At 33.7% G+C, this 24,385-nt stretch overlaps 1 protein-coding gene across 3 annotated transcripts in view; it reads right to left on the bottom strand.

Annotated features, from left to right (window-relative positions):
- The window catches only part of GLRA3 (glycine receptor alpha 3), a 172,585-nt gene that overhangs the window by 107,991 nt on the left and 40,209 nt on the right, over nucleotides 1-24,385 (bottom strand). For 2 of the 3 annotated variants that reach the window (XM_017879147.1, XM_017879148.1), the window contains exons 2-3: nucleotides 21,880-22,007; nucleotides 6,382-6,449 (exon numbers count right to left, since the gene is read on the bottom strand). In XM_017879147.1, the coding sequence (XP_017734636.1) occupies nucleotides 6,382-6,449; nucleotides 21,880-22,007 (196 nt within the window). Of the gene's footprint in view, nucleotides 1-6,381; nucleotides 6,450-21,879; nucleotides 22,008-24,385 lie in introns of those variants that run through there. The other variant, XM_017879149.1, reaches the window with a different exon arrangement.

Raw genomic sequence — 24,385 nt, 5'->3', positions numbered from 1 at the left:
GCCTCCCAAGTAGTTGGAATTACAGGTGTCTGCCACCCTGCTGGCTAATTCTTGTTTTTTTTTTAGTAGAGATGGGGTTTCACCATGCTGGCCAGGCTGGTCTCGAACTCCTGACCTCAGGGAATCCACCCTATGCAATGATTTTCAATGCAGAGATGATTTGTAGTATTGAAAACATTAGAAACAACCTACATGTCTAGCAAAAGTAGAATGGATAAATATATTTTGAAATACTGAAATGAAAATGAAAAAAAAAAAACCTTGTCTACATATACAAGCATGGAGTATCTCAAAAAAAATAAATTTACACCTGAAAAATGAAGCCAACTAAGTTACATGTGGATACTTCAATATGGTCATTTTGATTATATTTTCATACATATAGAATGAACATTTATATCTTAATATCAAACTCAGGAATAAAGCTTACTTTAAGAAGTTTCATGTATTTGTACTGTTTAATTTCTTAAGATGGTGGTAGTTTTTTTAGTGTTACTTATAATCCATGCATCTTGGTATGCCTGTAACTTTTTTTAATAAAAAAATACTTTAAAAAGAATGTCTAGTAGTTTAAAGATTCCATTAACACATATATAGATATATAGAGAGATAGATAATATCGATTTTTATGCTGTATTGGCTTAGGTATCTCTCGAGAATCTAATGACTCAATAATTCAAAGTAGCATTTATATATGTGTGCTTATTGTTGCAAGTAAAATGTGAGCCTATTATTTGTATGGAAAATTGAAAAACTGTACGTTTGGACAATTCTGTGAGATCACACTGGACCCTCAGATCCTCCCTTCCAACATGCCATGCATCTATGTACACCGACACCTGAAAAACTGTTAACCCAAAATGTCTCATCTTTTTTGTTCTCAGTTTATAAAAATGGTTTATTTTATGGGCACTGGTGAAAAGTAATGGTTCAATGTATAAATATTGATTTTAATCACATAGCAGTGCAATTCTTTTTCTAACATATGTGTAACAAGATGGAGAGTCATCTGTTTTTTGAAGGTAGGCAGATAAAACCAATATGTTCATTTAAAAATACTGTACTATTATATCTACACGCCCAAACTTCTTTGGAGACTGTGAGGGTAGGATTTAAAAGGGATATAAGCAGGCTCTGGGATGCTACTTTTGACTTGAGTGTGGTTACATGAATGTGTGCACTTTGTATTAATTCATTGTAATTCACTCCTATAATTTGTGCACTTTTTTGCATATGTATTGAACAAAAAGCTAGGAAAAGGAGTCTCATTATTTTATCTTTATAATGGAAAAAAGTTTATGATTCACTAATAAGTAAAAAAAGAGATTTGTCAGAATAAAATGATTATATCATCCTTTGTGCATAGCAAAATGTTTGGTTCATTATATGCTCTCACAAAAAGATTCATTGAATGAATGAATGCATAAACCATGTAAAAATATGTGCAGTCAAAACATTTAGAAGTAAATATAAATGCAGCTAACTACTAACACTGCTGGGTTTGTGTGGGGGCATTATGGGTGATTGTTTTCTCTCTTTTTCAAATTTTAAATAAGTAATGGACTTTTAATGTCATCATGGGTTTAGCCAGTCCCATAAGGTGCCTCTATTATGGGCATTTCTTACTTGCTTCTGTCATAGTAATGCTTCTCAGTGTGTATGTACATATATACATGTTTCTATTTTGGAGTTTTTCTTAAAGTTTGACAGTTAGCTGAGAACATTTGAGCTACCTATAACCAGTCCCAATCCCCAGACCACATCAAATGGAATTCCCTTTTACCTACACCATGGAAGTTGCTTATCATCTCAGTGATTTTTTTCTTCAAGATTATTCATTTTTGGTCCTTATAACTAGGCATTTTAAGTACTGGAAGGCACAGGGTTAGAGAAATCTCTAGACATTCTCATGCTCTAGACATTCATAGTCCTGCAGACTGTTTCTGGTGAAGAATAAAAGCTTTCATTGAAAGCTTTTTGTCTAACTTCTAACGTTCTCACCTGTGATCACTGAATAGATACGCTCTGCATGACACATTTGGTGTGTTAAATTTTAAATTTGTGAAGGTTTTTGTTTACTTTTAAATAATCTTTTGAATTAAGATACAATAGCCGTTCATAACATACACAAGTCTGCAGCGTCCATTCAATAATTCTGACATATGTATAGGCCTGTGTTAGTACTACCCAGATCAAAATATAGAACAATTTTGGTACCCAAAAGCCTCCATAGTACCTCCTCACCATCAGTTACCAGCCAACTCCCACCCCCAACCAAAGATAATCTTTTAGAATTCAGAAGCCTTTTATCAACAGAATTGATTATTTCATGTTATTGAACTTCGTATAAATGAAAGTAAACACATGTTCTATTGTGTCTGTTTTCTTTAGCTCATATTCTAACACATGTTCTATTGTGTCTATTTTCTTTAACTCATAATTATGTTTATGAGAAATATCAATGTTGTTTCTATGTAATATTCCATTGCCTGAATTGTGAAAATTGATGATATGACTTCGGATTTCTACAGTCATACCCAACTAGATGGGAGTTAAGGACCATGGGGAAAAAGCACTCAGTTCACAAAGCTCCTGCTCCAGGAACTGTCTGGCAAGCCCAGCTGCAGAAATAACTTACTATAATCTTAAAATCCATTTTACCTAGTAATTGCTGAAACTACCTTCCATGCCTCTAAGATTAGTTTTACCTTCCACCAAGATTAGTTTTACCTACCACCATCACTCAACAATTACAGCTTGCCAGAGCTGAAAATACTTCTCCAGGCCAATTAACTTTCTTTCAAAACATTTTACAAAACGTTTCTCTTAACCAATAAAACCCCAATCTTTTCTTTTGTTCTGTGGACACCCTGAAGACTGGCCAGGTCTGTGTGTATGCTCCAAATTACAATTTGGTTTTTGTGTATATTTCCAAAGAAAACCTTTGCTTAAGGGTTTTCCTTGCATTTGCATTTCTTTGCATTGTTAAGCCCAATTTAACAAATGCTTTCATCCTGGCACATAAGCCTTATCCACAGCTCAACATAGGTTTGCAGGAGCACACTTCGTATGAGAGCCACTTAATGTGGAGATCTTAAGCTTCCCCTCATTGAAATAGTCATGTGCTCCTTTTGTCACCATAGTTTAAAAGGCAGGACAAATGTGCCTCTCTCACCAAGATGATGTTCCCAAATAGCAATGATGATAAAGTAGTTTTGTTTTTAATTTAATATTTTTGAGAACTGGAGTTTCCATTAGTTGTTAAATCATTATCTGTTTAAGAAGAATGTGGACTTAAAATAATTGAGGCTGAACAAGTCCTTGAAGAATCTCATTATATGACTCAAATATGAGAGGAATAGAGAAGTTAAAATTCTCATAATATTTATAGAAAAAAATGTGACTGTGTAAAATAGTGAAACTGTACTCAGGTAAGAATGGTTGGCACTATGTGAAATTAATCAGATTAACAATATTGGCTAAGGAATTTAACAGCTAAAAAGAAATTTGAGTTTATATTGTTAAAAAACTGCACATGCATTTTAAAAAAATTTGTGCACGAAAAGTATGAAAATACATTGTTTGAATTAACTTAGTTAACAAAAGTGACCTAAAAGTAGAATATCTACTAGAGAAATTTTCCCAAGAATTAAACAATAACCTGAAATGGGAGAGTTGTATTTAAAAGTGAGACATACCAGTTGTAGACTAGACCAGCAGAGGGAGCTCAATATATTTAGCCAGTAAAGACATTGAAGGCTTAGTCTTGTTAAGCAGACACATATGGATGAGGATAATTATGTAGTTTTATTTTAAATATGAATTCTCAGACATAAATATATTCATTAATGCTTACAGATAATTTGAGATTTCATCCTCTCAATTTTAATTGACTGCTTTAGTTGAATTCAATTATTTGTATTATAAGAACAGAAGTCAGCCTGTGCGACAGAGTGAGACTCCGTCTCAAAAAAAAAAAAAAAAAAAGAACAGAAGTAAACTATATTCAGTGTAAGAAGTGTGAATAAGTTTAAAAAATACATTAACACATATATTAGCATTTGTACTGAATTAAAAAAAGACACCAATAGAATAATGAGATAAAGTTTTGTTGTAGAGTCGTGATAGTGGACCCTGTGAATAAAATACAACAACTTAACCAAGTGGGAGCAAAACATTTTATGATTCTTATGATAGAAATATACAAACAAGTTCTAATTTTCTTTGTGCCTATATAGATGAACATCGAAATCACAGCTATTCTAGATGATACCATTAAAAAGTAATAAATATTGAATCTGATCATTTTAATGGAAATAATATATGTTTAGAAATTTGGAAGAATAAAAAGAAAAATACCAAGGTGGACATGATTAGGTTTGTAATACTTAACTTCTGGGATATTTGAACAATGTTCTTTGACACTGCTTAAGACTGTGAAGAGGTGAGTGATAGATGCTTAAAGTGATTTCAGAAGGAATACATAATGATGGAGTACGTAGGTGAGAAAAATGACTTGCATGCTGAAGGAGGGAAATAAAACTGTTATCGTGAGAGTGTGTTTGCAATATTCTGCAAGCTTTTTGTAGAATGTTATTCTATAAAGTCTGGCTAAAATTATTAAGGTAAGAAATTTAACTGGTGTAGGCATCTTATAGATTGTGTTATAACCGTTCTAGTGGTAGACTGATGAATTATGTCATAAAAAAGGCACTTGCAGAAAACTGGCAATCTTTAAGTCTTAATGGGAAGGAAATATGCCTATGCCCTCTGTTTTCTTCCAAATCTATTCCCTCCCTACCCCATAAAGATGGGTAAAATTTTAAATCTTTCCAACTATTGCTGTGGGAAGTATTTCATGGAAGCAATCATGGAAAAGAAAAATATAGAGAAGTATATTTCCAGGTTTTTAGGATTATACATGTATAGAAACAAAATGAGAAAACCATCAGGTCTAGAAATACAATTTGAGAAGCCTAAATAGAACAAAACCAATAGGGATTCCTTCATCTGTGGATTATATGGACTGAATATGTACAAATGTTGGATATAAATGAGGGCCAAATTTTCCACACGAATCTAGAATATATCAAAATCTAAAACAGGATTATAGCCACTGAGAGAAGAAATTGCACTAGAACCGCACTGTTTCTAACCAAATTACATGCATCTTCTCTGCCTTTACACTCATATACACACATTCATGTAACTTAGATTGTATCATATTGAAGATAATTCTATATAATGCCTCCAAATTTAAGTTCGGTTCTTCTCCACAAATGCTTTATTGTAGTTAAGCTATATTAACTTTGAATAGAACCACAGAGATGCTGGTAAAAGACTTACATTGCATACATGAGGGAAACAGCTTTAAAAAAAAAATGATGCCTGTATAAAGCCTCTTCCTGTTGAGATGGATTCCAACACACACTCACACATACCTCTACACACACTTACACCATCATATATGTAATAATTTGCATATTAGATTGTTTTTCCTTAGAAAATTTACTATCTGTTTACTGTTCTAAGTAAAGTGAATGTAATTATCTAATATATTTTTTTAAACTAATAAATCCCTAAGTGTTTTATATCATATTTTAGTTAATATTAACTTTGAGAAGTATTGCAAGCTATACTTACTAAATTTAAAAAGATAATTCTAGCTAATTTAAGAATCATCATCTACACAGTTTCAGAAAAAGTAAATTGGCTGCTAGACAATTTTATAGATGTTCAGTGGTTCGTGTGTCTATTTCTGCATTTTATTACAGTTAAATTGCCCAATAAAAGCTAAAGGGCAAAGTCGAGATACCATGTGTTCTTTAGAAAAAGCTTTAAAATTTAAGACAGAAGAAATTTGGTCTGTAATGACGATTTTTCTGTTTTTCTTGCTTTAATAACTTGATTATATAAAATGCCTTCAAATACAGTTGATAAAATTTCTAAGTATAAAGTTTTAGCAAATACTGTATTCATTTGAAAAAGTAATCAAATTGAATATTTAAAATAACTTTAAAAAATGTGTAAGTGGGGTACAGAGTAACCATGTAAGTATTTACTACTCTGTTTACGTCTGGATATTAAAGATTACTGGAAAAAAATAATTGCTATGGTGACATTTTAGCTTTAATTTGAAGTTTAATATTAGACTGTCGAATTGAGAAAATCAATGTTGTTTTTGCTTATATTTATATACTCTAATATACCATCTCTAACTGAAAAGTTATTACCTGCAGGTGACTGTAATTTAATTATAATATTATTTTATCTTTTAAAATCTTGTTATACTAATTTGGGTTTTAAATTACGTAAAATGTTGCCATTAATGTAATTATAGATTACTCTAGTGTGAAACTTGTTGCAAAGTAAAATGCCTACCATGGTCGTCTCTGCGATAGAGCCAAAGCTGTTGATGAATATGTTGCATGTGACATTAACTGGAGGGCCTGAAAAAGAGATTAAAACATAAGGGCTGTTTAGAGACTTACCTAAAACATTTTCAAATAATTCCTTGCATTCCATTATTTGTGTGTGTGTGTGTGTGTATATATATATACACACACTAATATATGTATACATATACACACACACACACAAAGAGATGCTCACAATTGAAGCAATAATTCCACACAACAATATGTATTGAGAATCACAAAGTTCACAAGGAACACTGTTGCTGATCATTTTTTTACCTCTCTTGGTCTTAGTTTTTAAAATCTAGATGTCTCTAATGGTTCTGTAAATGCCTGATCCAGTAAGTCCAATATCTAAGCTCCTTCAGAGATAGTTTCTATTGATCTTTTCCCCGCTGCATGGGCTATGCTTTTCTATTTCTTTGCATGTCTCATATTTTTTTGTTGAAAATTGAATAGGTAACATAATGTGGCAACTCTGGAAACCGGGTCTTCCCATCTCCAACCCACAGTTTGTGGTTGCTGGTTTTTCTTGCAGTTGTTGTTTCTTCTTTAGTGACTTACCTGGACCAATATGGTAAAGTTTTCATTTCCCTAGAGTACACAGCCACTGAAATCTCTGTTTAGTGAGTTTAGTGGTAAACTAATATTTGGTTAGAGATTTCTTTAAAGCCTTGAGCCAATAAATCTTCCACTCTTGCCAAGGGTCTTCCATGGGTTTGGGGACATGTATTCAGTGCTCAGTTATTTACAACTCTACCTTACCCTTCACTTCCTGCTTGCACAGGACCTGAGGTTCACCAGAGGTGAGATACTGGGACTCTCTGAGCACTTCCCTGGTCATGCACAAAGCCCTGTATGCATATGTAAACTCCAGATTGCAAAGATATGTTAGAGCTTTTCAGAACTGCCTAAGAACATCGAATTTTCCAGGTCCTTTATAATTTTTGTTTAGGCTCTTACTTGCCCCAACTAGTGTCACAGCCTTAGGCAGATACAATGTTAAACAATCTTCTGATTATTTTCCACAAATGCCCTAGAGATAGAAATTTTTCCCACCAAGTGAGTTCTCAGTCAAGTCAAATAATGGAAAGCCCTTTGAGTGAGGCTTTTCTCGGGAGCTACCAGACAGGAAGAATAGTGACAAAGCTCTGGGGATGGACCTTCTGAGGAACTCCAAACCTGGTTAGCCAGCTTCTGGTGGTTTTACAACTTCTACTGTTTAGAGGCGACTGGATTGCAAGGCTGCTGTGGAACTGGGAAGGTAGGCCAAATTAATATGCCTTCTGTTCTTACAGAAATTCATCAATTTTTCTTGAATGAACACTCTTAAGGTTGTTGTAAGCTTTCAATCAATTTTAAGAGTTCTAACGGTTAATCTTGATAATTTTGCCAGTGTTTTTGTTGCTTTTTTGGAGAAGTGAACTTACTGAGTTTCTCACTCCTCCATTCTGGAAATTTCTTATTAATGCCAGATTTAGTATTCATCATAAATCCAAGGATTTTCATTTTTATAAGTCCCATTTATTCATTCCTTTACTAAATACCCAAAACCTTTGCACACAAAACTAAAGAAGACACAAAGAGATTATCATCTAGCAGAGAAGGAGGAGCAGAAATCGGTAAATTGTTGTAAGTTTCCTGCTTACAACATTAGCTGATTCATAGATATTTAACCCATAGTAACTCTGAGAGAAGGTAATATTCCATCATTTATGCTTTAGGGAATTAAAGCACAGTGAGCCTACATAAGATGCTCATATTTAGAATGTGAACCATTGCTCTGATTCTAAAAATCATTATTTTCCCACTGTCTTGTTTACATGACATTCAAAACATTTCATTATCTGGCCACAAACTTTGTTATTAGGCAGACACCTACATAAATAGAAACATAAAAATATTTTGGCTAGGGGCTAAAATAGCTCTATCTGAGTTACACTCTACCTAAGTTAGTCAGGGAACACCACATACAGAAACTGATATCTAAGCCTAATTTCTTTCTTTTTTTCAACCTGAGTATAATTTTTGAGTAAATTGATTTTACAAGGTTTGCTACAAAAATGCCTAGTAGCCCCTTGCCTTATTTCTGTTTCCCTCTTTTCAGAGATAATGATTTCAATTCATTTAATCAATTCTTTGGACATTTACCTCAATTTCTCTACATAATATGTTTTTTCTTTTAGTCACATCTTCTGATGCCCACAAAGAAGATAAAGATTTAGCCTTTTTACATACATCATCCCTACCTCTACTAATACAAGCCTTTTTTTCTGTACTCACATTATCCAATTTTCTATATGAAAAAAGGCTTGGTCTTTTTTGTTAGCTCAGTCATCACTTTTTACATTAATATGACAAGGTAGATATTTACCCAAGCCAAACAATAGAGTATATTATGCTTACTTTTTCCCTTCCTGCAGAAAATTTTCCTGAGATTGGCAATTGTTTCATGTATAATATTTCACATAGCTTTCTTCACATGAATTGTTAACTTATCAACAAGTGCTGAAATGTCTAAATTTTGGTTCACTATGTACAGATCCATCAGTTACTCTATGAACTTTACCTTCCTCTGGATTTACAGAGGAATGTAATGAGAATGTTTTGCTCTGGTTCAAAGCAATCGTTCTATGACCTCCCAATCATGCTAGGAATTACTTCCATAGCTTTCTGTTGTGGGATCCTCTTTCATGGTCCCACACTTCTTTCTTGGTTCATTTCTTCATTTTAGTGGAATATATGCTTCAGCAATATTTTGACAAATGCTGCACAAGGTTATGAAGCTTTTGAGAGAGTCCCTGTCCATAAATGTCTGTTTTTGTTGTTGTTGTTGTTGTTTTGCATTCACACTTAATGTATAGTTAGTAGAAACTTTTAGGCTGGAAATGTTTTTTTCTTATGAATTTTGAAGATAATTTTTCATTATTTTCTATTTTCAGCATTGCCATTGAAAAGTCCAAAGCCATTTTGTAGATGACTTGTTTTCTTTCTGAAAATAACTAGGATGTTTCATTTGTTCCAATATTTTTTTAAAAACTATTTCATTAGTTAAAATGGTCTAAAATATCATTTGAGGTTGCAATTTACATTTATTTGATTACTGGTCCATGATTTTCATCTTAATTTGCTTTTCAACCTCTTCTCTAGTTGGCTATCTTGCTGCATTAATAAAATCATTTAAAAATAAAGTCTAGGTTTCAAAGTCCTTTAAATTCTGTGCTGCACATTGAAATAACCTGGGGATCTTTACAAAATATACATACCTGATTCTCACCTACTTTGGTTGGTATGGCATGCAACCAAGGCATCAGTATTTTTTAAAGCTTCCTAGGTCATTAAAATGTGCAAGAATGTTTGGAAATGACTGTCCTAAGGAATTACCGACTCGAAAATACCTGGGGCCACTATACTACAGGGCTAACAGAGATTTTCTTAGGAATAGAAATATACAGAAATAGAAGTCAGGGCTTGGGACCATTGAAAACTCAAGGCTATTAATTTCAGTAGAAGAGTTGCCTATTATAAATTTGGTGAACACTGTTAATAAAACAGAGTAGATGCTATGTACTTAGAAAGGGCCTAAAGTTTACTAAACATGGGAATGTCTAGAACATATAATTCAAACCAATATGGAAGTTAAATTGTTTTAAATATGAAGGATGGACATGTAATAATAAGAACCTAAGAAAAGGCCTGAATCCTAGAGGTGCTGTATTTAGTTACCAATGAGCATTTTAAAATATCTTCATTGCTTATTTCTAAGAGTTTACAAATTTCTAAAATTTGTAAGATGAGAGCAGTGTCTTATATGTCACTATATGAGAGAGGGATATACATAGTTTACCCCATGATTAAAACAAAATTCCATCATAAAAAAGTATGAGGTTACAACTGTCAGAAGTTAATTTTTTCTTAATGTGAGTCTAATAGAAACTCTGAAAAGTATCTGTAGGCCAACTGGCATCCTTGAAAAGCTAAAACCAATCTTTCATATTTTCTAGGTTATTCTCTTGTTCCCCCAGATAATACTACAATCCTACTAATTTTTTTTTATTGGAATAGCAATATGAATGTGAGGAACTTTATTTGGCTTGAGATAAATTCTGTCATGCTCTCTGGTAAAAGGAAAACATAAGAACATCAGAATTGGGTTAAATCACCTGTAAATAAAATGCTGATGGGTTACCCCCTTTGGGTGCCGTTGGGGAAGCATGACCCAGGGGAAGCTACTACTAGAACATGCTAGCTCCATTGGATTGGGATCCTTGTGGTTGAAACAGAAATAAATAAAAGAGTGGGGAGATAATTTTTCTTATTTTAGTTTAGAAAGGGAAAGAGTATTTCTCGGATTTTAATTTGCCACACGCATTGAATAAAGGATGAGGTATTCTCTATAATATATTTTGTCTCGTTTTATAAATTTAATTAGTTTCTATATGTTTATGGATAATAGTGGTGAAAGAGCAAATGGAGGCAAAAATTCAGCATAGGCTTCAAGGTTCTGAAGTTAGTGAAATGCGTTCTGATACATTTCAGTGTCCCCTGGGAGCAAGTGTTGTGTGGCACATCCTAATGACTCCAGGAAGGTTCTGAAAGGAGCAGTGTTAGGTACAGTCTTTGGAGGAGGAAACCTCTGATATTTTTGTTTTCTTTCTAAAATATGGTGCTGATATCCCTAGTTGACCAGAGGCTCAAATCGTAAGGCCGATGGATGAAATAAAGAAAATGACATGTTTCCACAGAAGAATAACGGTCAAAGAATTGACTAATTTAGGCTTTCACTAATAGTTGGGATTGTAATGCCTCATTGTATTTGAAACAGGCTCCAGCCTCAGCCTCCATAACAGTCCTCCAATAAGAAGCAGAAAGCTCTTCCTAAAGCTGAAAAGTCATCTGGTTTCAAAACCTAAATTTCATGTGCAAATAAAGTAGCTCACAATTGTCTCAGGCCTAAACTTTATTCTCCACATGGTTATAACGTGTTCCTTGCGTGGATATTAGAACATAAAAAAGTGTGATTTCATTCTCCTTTGACTGTTTACTTGTGTATATATTTTCTTCTTCAGCAGAAAGAAGGGTGAATGAATTTGGACATCAAATCCTAACTCCAAATTTCGTAACTATAGTAGACACTTACTTGAAAGGCAGACAGATAGACACACATGAATAAATAAGAATAACTTACAATTTTAAAATATTCAAATAAAAATCAGTTTGGAAATAAAAATGATTTCAGATCATGGAGTCTCTTCAATGTAATAACAAGGTATTTGGGATTTACTTTAAGAAAGCTTTGGAGCCATAACAGATTCTTGACTTTGGAAGTGTAGGAACTAACATGACTCGTGAATGTTTGCATGAATGGGCAAAAGCATAGAGACAGAAAAAACAGAAATTTATGATAATAGTCTGGGGTGGGGACAGAAGCGACTTGACCCCCTAGAACAATGACAGTCCTTGGAGATAGATTACAAAGAATGAAAAGGATACAGCATCATAATGTTTTAAAGGTACCACGTTCTAGCCCTTGGGTTTCTGGTCCATGTGAGATTACTGCAGCAATCTTGGAGTAGTCTTTGACTACTTTGACATAGACATTCAAAAATTGTGTAGAGAACGAAGCTCAGAGAAGATTATGAATCTTCTATTGCCATTACAGAGAGCACCTGTTTAGCATTCTTGGCCAATCTGCTACTTCTCTGTGCCAATGTAAAAGCTGTTATATCTATCCAATACACTCCTATGTTAAGCAACAGAGCAAATAACTGCCATAGCATCCATATGGCAAATTGTGCTTTTAAATTGTTCACGACTTTAGGCATAGTCCTTAAAAACAAATGACAGTAGTTGCAGATGTTTTCAGCAGTAAGTTTTCATTTAGATGTTATTTTAAAGAAATAGAAGATGGCCCTTTAGTTTAAGACATGAAGTGATGGCAGAATAGCAAAGTACAATGCAAAATCTTGGCAATGATAGTATTGTTATTCATACTGGGGAAAAATCGTTCACTAGGCAGATCTAGAGCAAGTAAGAAAACAAACAAACAACTCAGTTGTTCATAAAATGACGAAAGAAGTTTTCATGTAATGTTGTATTAAAGTTTTATCCTTTTATAGATACAGAATGCAATTAAAAGATTAAATTTCAAAATAATTCTAACTAGAAACTTGTTTTATTTTAGATAAATGCACACACATGTCACAAGGAGAGATGTTATTTTATTTTTTATTTACAAAGAATATTTGATTACTTAAAATCTGAATTTTAAATTATTTGTTAGGTTCTTTAGAAAGGTATAAATCATGGCATAGAAGCAGAATCCTGTTTGTTCTTCCCCTTTCTCTTTTCCTTCCCTTCTCTTNCTTGTTTTATTTTAGATAAATGCACACACATGTCACAAGGAGAGATGTTATTTTATTTTTTATTTACAAAGAATATTTGATTACTTAAAATCTGAATTTTAAATTATTTGTTAGGTTCTTTAGAAAGGTATAAATCATGGCATAGAAGCAGAATCCTGTTTGTTCTTCCCCTTTCTCTTTTCCTTCCCTTCTCTTTCCTTCCCCCAAATGCTGCACTGAAGTCATTTGTTTGGGCAGTGCAAAATAGGCTTAAGTGCTGGGATGGCTGAGGGGGTTGTAATAACCTCAGGCAGGAGAGAAGGACATTGTGGAGAAGTTCCACATGCAGGAAATATTGGAGGCCCAGTGAGAGAGGAGGATGTGCCCATGATGGAGAAGCCTGGTATTGGGTATTAGAACCATAGATGGGCAAGGTGTATGTCTCCATGGGACCATCCTGGCTTGTGGAGATGGAGTCTGAACAGGCATCTACACAAGGAGATGAACCGGAGGAAGGCTTCAGAGTCCCACCAGGCCGAGGAAGGCACTTGTGTAAAAGAAGAAGTAGCAGCAAACAAGGGAGATTCATTACATATTGATTAAATAAGTAATTATATTGAGGATAATGGGAGCCTGGTTTCTTGCTGTTGGAAGAGGAAGTTAAAGTATGGAAACTTAGAAACTAGACTAAACATATGGTATTGAGATAATCAGTGTGAACTCATGGTTTTCAAAAGATACAGAAGTATAGATGAAATTTGGTGTACAAATGTGTGTGTGTGTGTGTGTTTGTGTGTGTGCATGCATATGTGTGTGTTTATTTATGCTTATATGTGGGTATATACAGACATATCCTGGCAGGCACCAACTTAATCAGGTAATCAAAGTAAATATAACCAGTAATGGCAAAATCTGACATAGTCCACCATCAAATAGAAGGCAGTCAAAACATATCATCATTCCCGTAATATCCCTGCTAAATGTACTACCTAATTTGAATCATGAGGAAGCATTAGACAAACGCAAAGTGAAGTATATTCTTCTAAATAACTGAATAAGAATATTTTTTAAATGTCAACATCATGACAGTCACAGAAAGAATAAAGTGCTGGTTCAGACTGAAAAATACTATGAGAAATGACCAATAAAATATGAAGGGGTTCTAAACTGAATCCTTTTATCATAAATTATTAGATAATGGATGAAATTTGAATAAAGATCAGCAAATTAGATGGCAGCCATATATTCAACTGTTTTTCTTGTTATATTGGTTAGATTGTGATTATCGAGGAGAATGTTTTTACTTGTAGTAAATACTCAAGTACTGGGACATCAGGTCAACAACTTACATTGAAGTGGTTCAGAAAAAACCTTTGTACTTGTAACACTTCCGTTAGCTTCAGATTATTGCAAAATACAAAAAAGAGAAATAATTACTACAGAAATAATTCACTGGGAGGCCAAGACGGGTCGATCACGAGGTCAGGAGATGGAGACCATCCTGGCTAACACGGTGAAACCCCGTCTCTACTAAAAAATACAAAAACTAGCTGGGCGAGGTGGCGGGTGCCTGTAGTCCCAGCTACTCTGGAGGCTGAGGCAGGAGAATGGCATAAACCTGGGAGGCGGAGCTTGCAGTGAGCTGAGATCAGGCCACTGCACTCCAGCCCGGGTGACAGAGCGAGACTCCGCCTCAAAAACAAAACAAAACAAAACAAAACAAAAAACAAATACCAACCAAAAATACAGGGTTCAGATTCCAACTCCACCAACATTTCAAATGAACATGTATAGTTTTAGAAGAGCTTATTATTCAAGATATATTTCTTGTTAAAATGACTTTTTAAGTAAAATTCAAATAGAAATGTACCTTTTCAAAATAATTGTAAATGTTATTCAAGAACAATAGTATCTTGGTGGATAGGAATGGTAAAAATGGATAAAGGAGAACTTTACAATGCTAACATTTACCCTAATAAAAGTACATGTAGAAAATGAGTTTGAGTACACATGCCACCGTTGGCATAGATGATGTTGTAGAATAGAGTACTAGAAAGAGTAAATTCGTGATGAAGAGAGAAAAGGATTAGTGAAATATTTAAGGGTAAAAGACAGAAACCACAAATACATTGTGAAGGCAAACAAAAGTTATATCTACATAAAAAGAGAGTGGCCACTGGAGATAACATAAGAAAACTTAACAAAAATGCAGTAAATACTTGGGAGGAAAACAGAATTGGGTGATTACTGAGACAGTACTTTCTGAAGTTGCACTTAAGAGTCATAAGAGACCAACGGAGGGACACCAAGATTAGGATCAAAAGAAAGAAGTAAAATCCAGCAGTGATTGGTAAAATATTCTAGTGAAATAATGTTTTGTTGTCTTATAAATGTACTTTTACTTGCAATTCAATTGTTTTATGTTAAACATGCTTCTAGTTTCAGATGACATCTAGAAACTTCTGTTTCAAGACAGAGAATTGAACATCATTTTCTTTCTCTCTGAAGACATAAAAATGATATTACATAATCAAATTTTGATGAGAATAAATGTATCATAGCAAAAGAATAGGAGAAAAATTATAATTAGTTTAATGACATAAAATACAGAGGCAGATAAAAATGGTTGACAAATGAAATGGAGGCAAACCCAAAATAAAAGCAAGCAGGGACTGCATGGAGAGGAGAAGGAGGTGGGGAGTGAGAAGAGGACCCCAGGGAGAGGGCCTGGCATCTGTCTTGAAAGCTTCCTGCTTCCCCTCTGTATTTCTGTTGAGCAACGGTGTCCTGGTATTTAGCCCTATGGAATTTTTGAGGAAATGGAAATAACTTCATTGATGATTAGGGCAAACATAGTACCTGACAGTACATCAAACCTAAAGTCTGCTCTATTTCACCATCTGTAGCACCCAAGAATAAAGCCTAGTCAAATCTCAACACTCACCTAAGCAAAGCTCTGGCCAGAGCAATGCAGCCTGTGTCAGAGTTCCCTTTCGAGGTAGAGAAATAGCAGAAAAATGGCCCTCCTATCCCACCCAAGCTAATCACCCCTCGATTCTTCCTGAGTCACAGACATTCTATCACACATAAGAAAACTAGTGGTTTAAAGAGAATGAACAATATAAAGAATTTATCCTGCAGGATGACACAACAAATCATTGGGCAGAGAAGAAAAACAAAAAGGGCAGAATGCAATAAACGAGGCATTAAATTATCAGTCTAGTTAGTGCAAAGGAATCTCGTAATGCCTGCATTGTGAAAGGCTTAGAAAGCAATCAAATAGATTGGAACAGACAAGCAACAGAAATACATTTTGTTTTTGGAGTGTTTGCCTCAGAGAAGTGGAACTGTGCATCGTGAGTGTTGAGGGTGAACCCCTGCTTTTCATGACTGACACTTGTAGACATTTTTTCAGCAACTTCAGGTACACGATTGTTACTATTGTCATAATAAAACTGACAAACAAATAAACATACAAATTAACACCTGCGTAGCAACTTGTAACACAACGTCCACAACTTCACATTCAGGGAAAATGGTTTAGGATAAAGAGGATTGTGAAGAGACCAAAACACAATTACAGAGTTAAAATCTCCCTAAACATTCAAAAATTGGATAAATGGTACCCTGTAATATCAAATCTGTGATTCTGAGGACAAATCTGAACAATTCTCTTTAAATGTAGAGGGAAAGCAGAAAGGAGAGAAGGGGATGAGTGAAATGTGCTGGACACAGATGACAGGGGAAGATAGTAGATTTTTGTTAAAAAATAAAGAAGTATTGTTTTACAGAAATAGCACAAAACAGTGCCAGCATAAGCAGAAATCCTCCTACTGAAAAATGTCCAGAGATAGGCAGAAAAAAAATAGCCTATATTTAAAGGAGCAGAAATCAAAATGAGATTTGACTTATTTATGATATTAAATGTCAGCAGGCAATGAATCAACATCTGCAAACTTCTGAGCTAGAATTCTGCAGCTCGATAATTGTATAAAGTTTCTTTAATGTCAAATGCATACAAAAGAGATTATCTTGGAATATTATTCAGTGATAAAAAGAAATGAGATATCAAGCCAGAAAAGACGCAGAGGAACCTTAAAAGCATATTGCTACCTGAACGAAGCCAATTGGAAAAGTCTACATACTGTATGATTCTAATTATATGACTTCCTGGAAAAGGCAAAACTCTAGAGACAGTGAAAAGATCATTGATTGCCAGAGACTAGGGGTAGATGAGGGGAAGTGGGAGAGAGAGATATTCATAGCGCAAGCACAGGAGGTTTTAGGGCAGTGAAATTATTCTGTATGATACGGTAATGATAAACACACGTTTTATGAATTTTCAAAACCCACAAAAAATGTACAGAACAAAGAATGAACTCAAATGTAAATTATGGACTTCAGTTAATAATAATGTACTAATCTTGGTTCATCAATAATAATAAATATACCACATGAATATGAAGATGCCAATAACAGGGTACACTGTTGGGGAGGAGAGGGCAAATATACACTTTCCAATCAATTATTCTGTAAACCTAAAACTGCTCTTTAAAACAAGTCTATTAATTTAAAAAAATCAGAAAAGCCAGAACTCAGAAAATATATAAGCATTAATCCTGTCTTGAAAATGAAAATCTATTTTAATTTATTTTATTTTATTTTGTTTTTCAGTGAATGGAGACAAGGCTAGAATATCCAACTCTTTAGTTTTCAAGTTTTAATGTATATGTGTGTGTGTGTATATATACGTGTATATGTGTATATATATAAAGAGCTACCATTTTCAAGGATTATTAAGTCTTCCCTTAATTCTTAATCTGTCCCTCCAACTCTGTAACACCATTAGGCAGTGCCGTCCAGTGAGCACCACGGCCTGTAGTCTGTGCCTGGGGACATGGTACTTTCTCTCACTGGGCCAGTTCTGTTTCTGCTCTTTTCCCTAACCAAAAAGGCTTCTAAAGAGGAAAGATTTCAAAATTCTGAGAAAAAAATGGTGCAATCTACCTATTATTTTCATTTTCAAAATAAAATAACTATTTCTTTTCCTTTTTTTTTTTATTTTGCCTTTATAATGTGTCATATATTTTCTCAGTCACATCACGGGATAAAACAATAATAAGCTAACCCGATTTGACATGAGGTTGGTAAAAAAAAAAACACACACACACACACACACACACACAAAGAACCCCTGATGACATCAAAACTCAGATGCAAATTCACTGTTCTTACCAATGACCTTTGCCAAAGTGGACATAAAAATAACCATTTCTATATATAACATTTCTCCTCCTTAAGACCAAATTTTTGAAATAATTACTTGGACAAAATTCTAATTTCTATTGCATGATCAACTAGTTGAGTGATATTTGCAGCTTTACTTTCTAGTTCTTTTTAGCAGCTCTCAGAACATTTCTAAACCCATGTATCATTATTAAATGCCTTTCAAATAATAGTTTTTAAAATCATTATATTTAATAGGACTAAGATATAATAGAAATTTGAAGTAGTTTTTATACTTATGTCAAATTATCCTAAAGGCACAGGATCATTATCGGATAAATCTGATTCTCAAAAATGTTTCAGATAAATTAATACTACTCTGGAGGGGAAGAGAACAGATTAATCAGTGAAAAGGAAAGATAATGTTAATGAGTTAAGCACCTAATTATTTTAGCTTATTTCAGTATTGATTTAAATAATGTTCGATGGAAGAGGCTGTCTTATCCATGGTCAATACCAATTTAAAGTGCTTTAAGAGAATTATGTATTTATACTTTTCTGTGGTACGTTTTAATACCATTAAACTACATAGTCTTCAAGAGGTGAGATTTTTTTAAAGTGTACTTTTTAAAGAGAAGTGACCGAACAATAGAAACAAACATCATAATTTTGGTGTTTATAATTTCGGTTATATAATACTGGAACATTTCTCATTTTTAAATCTTTGAAAGGTAAAAATGCCATATTATTGTTATACACTTTGCTTTTGCTAATGAGATTAAACATTTCCATTTCTTTTCTGTTAATTGTCTGATAATGTCCATAGTGAAATTTTATGTTTGCCTTTTACAAAACTTATGAATTCTAGACAGGGTAAACATATAGGTATTTTCCAATGCTTTCATATTTTATAAGCACTTTTCTATCAACTGATCACTTATCTAAGTGTGTTATGTTTCTCTGTGTTTAAGAAGAAGTGAGGATCAAATAATTTTGGTTATTGTAATATATTTTTACATATATTACAATTCCCATCCTTCTTGTTTTTTTGGAGATAGAGTCTTGCTCTGTCACCCATGCTGGAGTGCAGTGGCACAACCATAGCTCACTGTAACCTCAAACAACTGGGCTCAAGCAATCCTCCTGCCTCAGCCTCCCAAGAAGCCGGGACTAAAGGTGTGTGCCACTATGTCTGACTAGTTTTGTTTGTTTGTTTGTTTTGTTTTGTTTTTTTGGTGAGATGGGTGTCTCAGAACTGGTCTCAAACTCCTAGCCTCAATCAATCCTCCCGCCTCAGCCTCCCAAAACACTGGGATTAGAGGCATGAGCCCCCATTCCTCTTTTAAAACTCTTTTAGATAATCATGCTTATTTAAAAACTTTAATACAATATAATACTACTAATATTCATGTCTCTAAACTCGCTTACTATTAATTCATTGTCTTTGACAATTGAATGGGAAAGCATACATAACACCAATTTTAAATTAGTTCATTTGATGAGCTAACTAGATTTCTTCCAAAAACATTGATGTGGGGAAAGGTACAAAATCAGCATGGCAAGGGATTGTATTTTTAGTCATGTGAGCTACCACAGAGAAAAAAAATGATTGAAATATTGTCAGGAGAACAGGTTCTTCATTTTCTACTTCTGTGTTTGATGAGTTTATTTTTGCCTGAGGTGAGGTGGACCCCTGGTACATGATGACACAAGGGCTGATCCTTCTCACCACCTTTTGTGTAAATATCTTCTGTTAGGTATTGGATTCAGTTTGTTAGCACCTACATATTCTCCTGTTAGCCATAAGGAAGAAATGGCATGTAAAGACTATTTTATTTATATTCCAATATTGGGCAATGAAATGATGGTCAAAAGATTATGATGTTATTTTATCCAATGAAATGAAACAGAGTTGAATATGCTTAATTAGGAAGTGGAGTTATAAGTATGGTTGCTAAAGTCAATAATGTTTGACCCTTGCAAAAGATGAAAAGCAAAAGTGTTAACCAAAACTAACCTATTAAACTATTATTTTGTATAATTGATAATATTATTTTGGTTATTCAATGCAGCCTGCATTTTTTCCCTAATGTTTAGAGCACAATATATTTTGAAAACAATGAGAGAAAATCTCTGTTTTCTTTTCTTTTCTTCATTTAGTGACACTGGGGTGTAAGCATGAATTTTAGTCTCCCCAAAACCTAATCACCTCTGATCTGGCTTGGTGATCAGCTTATTTTAGGAATACATTTTATTTAGAAAAGAATCAGTATTTGTTTTAAGCAACACCAAATCCTTGGGGTCCTTTCCTGAGCTTATGTATAAATAGTAATAATCACATTTTAAAATAGTTTAATGTTTCTATTGTCTTTTAAACTGTTAAAATAATAAACCAACACTAAACTTTCCAATAGAATAGCAAAAGCTCTGAGGCCACTCTTGTGTGGTTAGTAACTTATCTGCAGTTTTATTAAAATATCTGCTGAGACTGTTTACATGATTTTAAATATTCACAGACGTTTAAAAATAGAATACATTTTCTTCTTTAATTTTCAGTGAAAAGAAAGCAATACTTCTGAATCACTGAATATGGACTCACCATAATGAATCCGCTAATTCCCAATTATGCTTCTTGTGGTTTATTTAAATGACAACTTCGTATTTTTCAAGATCAATTACTAATTAGTTCTCAGTGGATTCACAGGAATACTGCTTTCCCTCAATTTGGAAAAGATCATTAAAATACTGAAATTTCTCATTTTTATTTGTATATTGTACCCCTATAAGCTGTACTATTTTTGCACAGCTTGTACTCCGTGTTTTCCTCCTGAAGTTAAAATATTTATGGTTGAAAAGCTTAAAACATATCAAGAAGTGTGATCCACAATTTAAATATTAAATTCATTCTAAAATTGAATCCATTCATAATTTTCTACTCAGACATTATCAGTGAGTTTTACTTCTTTTGCTACTGCTACCCAACCTTGATATTTTTTACTCCATTCTAGTTAATTATTTCACCCACTGCTAAGCAATTCTTTTCTTCTTCCATAAGGACAAATTCAAAGAAAATGGTCATTATAGACAACGCTTTTTAAAACTTTAGCAATGAAATAGCTTAACTGAATCCCATGAAAAAAGTGTATGTTCTTTAACTTTGTTTATTTTCTTTACTGGGTAAAGTAATATTCAAAGACATGTTAAATAAGTTGGGGTCTGGAAGCAACTTTCTAATATTTTACCATTAAAGTGAAATTACAGGATATATTGTGGTTCTGGATAAGTTACATATCCTTATATAAACATGTTAGTTACAACTATATTAAACAGAAGAATAAAAAGTGGTAGTCTTCAATAATGGACAATCACATTCTTTCCTAGAAATTCCGGTAAAGCATTTGGTAGGTGGAATAATGTCTTATATATTTCAAAGGCTGTCAGTTAGCAATCCAGCCTATTTCCCAATAGGTGAATTCAACAACGGTTAGATTCCTCACAATATAGAGAGTACTACAGTGGCAGTTTTAAAAAATGGGAAAGTGCATCACTAGCAATTAAAGTAGATTTCATTACAGTTAGTTAGAAAACTGATAGAATAATTAAGTAAAAGATATGTACATACATGTATATTCCTAAAATCATTGGTCGAGACAAGAAGTATTGTAACAGTTAGTGAAGGGGGAAAAAAAAAACATAGCTAGGTCAAAGAAGGCAAATTATGATAATTGAGAACATGGGAATGGATTTCTTTTTCAAGACACATCTGTGACTAATGCAGTATTTGGAAGATTGTTGAAAATAAGCATTAGAATTTCTTGTGGAATCAATTTAAAATTGTACCTTGTTGAAGCATATTTAAAACACACATATAAAGTAGCAAACAGAACAATTACCTTTAAAATTGGGTCTGATTCTTGCATCATATCCTGATGTCCTCCCCATTAGTTTATCCAGGAAATCAGAAGGTGACATTGGAGCACTTCGAGATCTTGCACTATCTGTTTCCTTTGTGGCAACCAAACTACAAATAAGAACAAAAATATAGACTTTACAAAAAGGAGCATTTCTAATCATTGTTGCCTACAAATACAAAATAGCAATGCTAAGCTAAATATGTTTGGCAACAAAACATAAGACTTTAGATATCATACAGTGAAGATTATAATAAGATAGACATTTATAGATTTATAGTCAATACTTGTAAGGTTTCATATCTATTCAGTCCAGTTGTCAGAGGTGGCATTCTTTTGTATTAAACCTGAAAATAAAGGCCACTTCCAAAATATTAAGCTTTCAAATCTGTATTTACAAAAGTCTGATATCTGACAGCAATTTTTAACCAAATGTATCCTTATTGTTTTAGGTGTAAGAAAATATGAAAATTCAACTGTGAACTACAATCTTATTGCTTTTATTGAGGGAAAACATCACCTTTCAGGCTTTGTGAATTTTTCTTAGCAGTAAAAAACTTCTTCGAATAAGTTAAACAATTATATTTTTTTCTTCAATTAGAGTGTTTCCTGAATTGGTAACACACCAAGTTAAATTCACTCTACTTTCACCTACATGTCATTAATCTACAATACCTTCTGTTCAGATCTAAAATTTGTGTGTCATGACTGAGAAATTACCATAAATGTACCGTGTGTACCTGGATATTATATTAGAACCTGTGTCCAGGAAAGCTAATGTGTTCCTATATTCTTTTCATCCAAATTTTTTCCTTTGTGTCCAACTACTTGTCCCAGAAACCCATAGTGTAGGCTACTTCTCCTGTCCAGATCTTCACTTACATAGGCTTCTCCAACAGAAGTTGGGCCTGCTTGTTAAGATCAAATGGTTCTTTTTATCCACAGAGTTTTGCTCAGGAATGTGAAACTGACTTTCTGGAACTGATGTGTTCAAGCTGTTGTCACTTCTTGAAGATCATCAATCATCACTTGCTCCCAGCTCTGTCATTCAACTCAGGACATTGCCAAATCTCAAACCATTTGGGTCACCGTATGGTCATAACAAGATCAATTATTAAATTCCTTAGATTTTTCCTGCCAGAATTTTAGTGTGAAGTAAAATTGGGAAAAAAAATGAGTCATCATCATTAAGTTGTCTACCACAGGGATATATGCAGTGATTCATGGGCACAGTTTTAAAATCTCATCAATCTCGGTGATAATATGAGATTGAGATTTCTGTAAGCACAGAATCACAAGTAACAGTGTCTATTAGCTGTTGCCCTATTCTAGAGGTTCTGTCCTGTTCTGGGCACTCTGAGTCACTTTTCCCAGTGATTCTCAATCTGTCATTCTTGCTTTCTTCCAGAATGGAAGTGTTTTTCTCCCTATTCTGTTGGCTCTATATGACTTTGTGATCCTTTATCTCTGATTATTATTGCTCAACCAAACTGTCATTGTGGTCACTGGGAAGTTTATTCTAATAAAAAACATTATAATAATAAAGTTATTTTTTTAAAAAAATCTATCTTCTCAATGACTCTAGAGCTCTCTTCTACCATCTGATTTTAAGTAAGTTTTTCCTGTCCTATCAAGAAGCATTTGTTTATATTCCATGGTTCAAGAATAGTGTGGAAAAGCATCGTTGGAGCTTTTGTAGCTACATGCTGCTGCTTCTAAACCATTCTCTTTATTTCCCTTGGAAAATCTCTCCTTTCAATTATCAGAAAATAAACTTCTACATCCTCCTACCAACAAATATACCAATTTACCTTGATCTGAACCAGTAATACTCTGCCTCCTTCTCTTTTAAAAATACTAGAGGACTGTGTATACTGAATCACAATCCTTCACATTGAGTGTGGGAAGATTATCCTAGATTATCATGGGCAGTTCTATATGCAACAACATATAAGGATATTCATCCTTATAAGAAGGAGGAGAATTATATCTGATGAGAGACAGAAGAAGGAAGGCAATGTGACCATGGAGACAGGAATTGGGGTGACATGGCCACAGCGAAGGAATACTGGCAGCCACCAGAAGTTGGAAGATAAAAGGAATGGATTCTTCCCCAGAGTTTCTGGAGGTAGCATGGACTTACTCACACCTTGATTTTGACTCAGTCAACTGATTCCAGACTTCTGGCCTGCAGAACTGTTAGAGAATAGATTTCTGTTCTTTGTGGTAATTTGTTACAGTTACCATAGGAAACTAATACCAAACTTCTAGTGAATTTTTCATTTCTGTCAGGCTGCTTTTCAACCCCAGAATTACTCTTTGGTTCTTTTTTTATAATCTCTCTCTTTATTTATTTATTTATTTATTTATTTTTTGAGGTTAAATGGATTACATTTATTTATTTATTTATTTATTTATTTTTTCAAAAAAGATAGTGAAGTTTATTTAGATACAAGATGTCTGTGCCTAATATTAAAAAAAAAAAAAA

This window comes from Rhinopithecus bieti, unplaced genomic scaffold, assembly GCF_001698545.2.
Source record: "Rhinopithecus bieti isolate Rb0 unplaced genomic scaffold, ASM169854v2 scaffold_9996, whole genome shotgun sequence".
Taxonomy (NCBI): Eukaryota; Metazoa; Chordata; class Mammalia; order Primates; family Cercopithecidae; genus Rhinopithecus; species Rhinopithecus bieti.
Note: the sequence above shows the minus strand (reverse complement) of the source record. Positions and strands in the feature narration are given on the sequence as shown.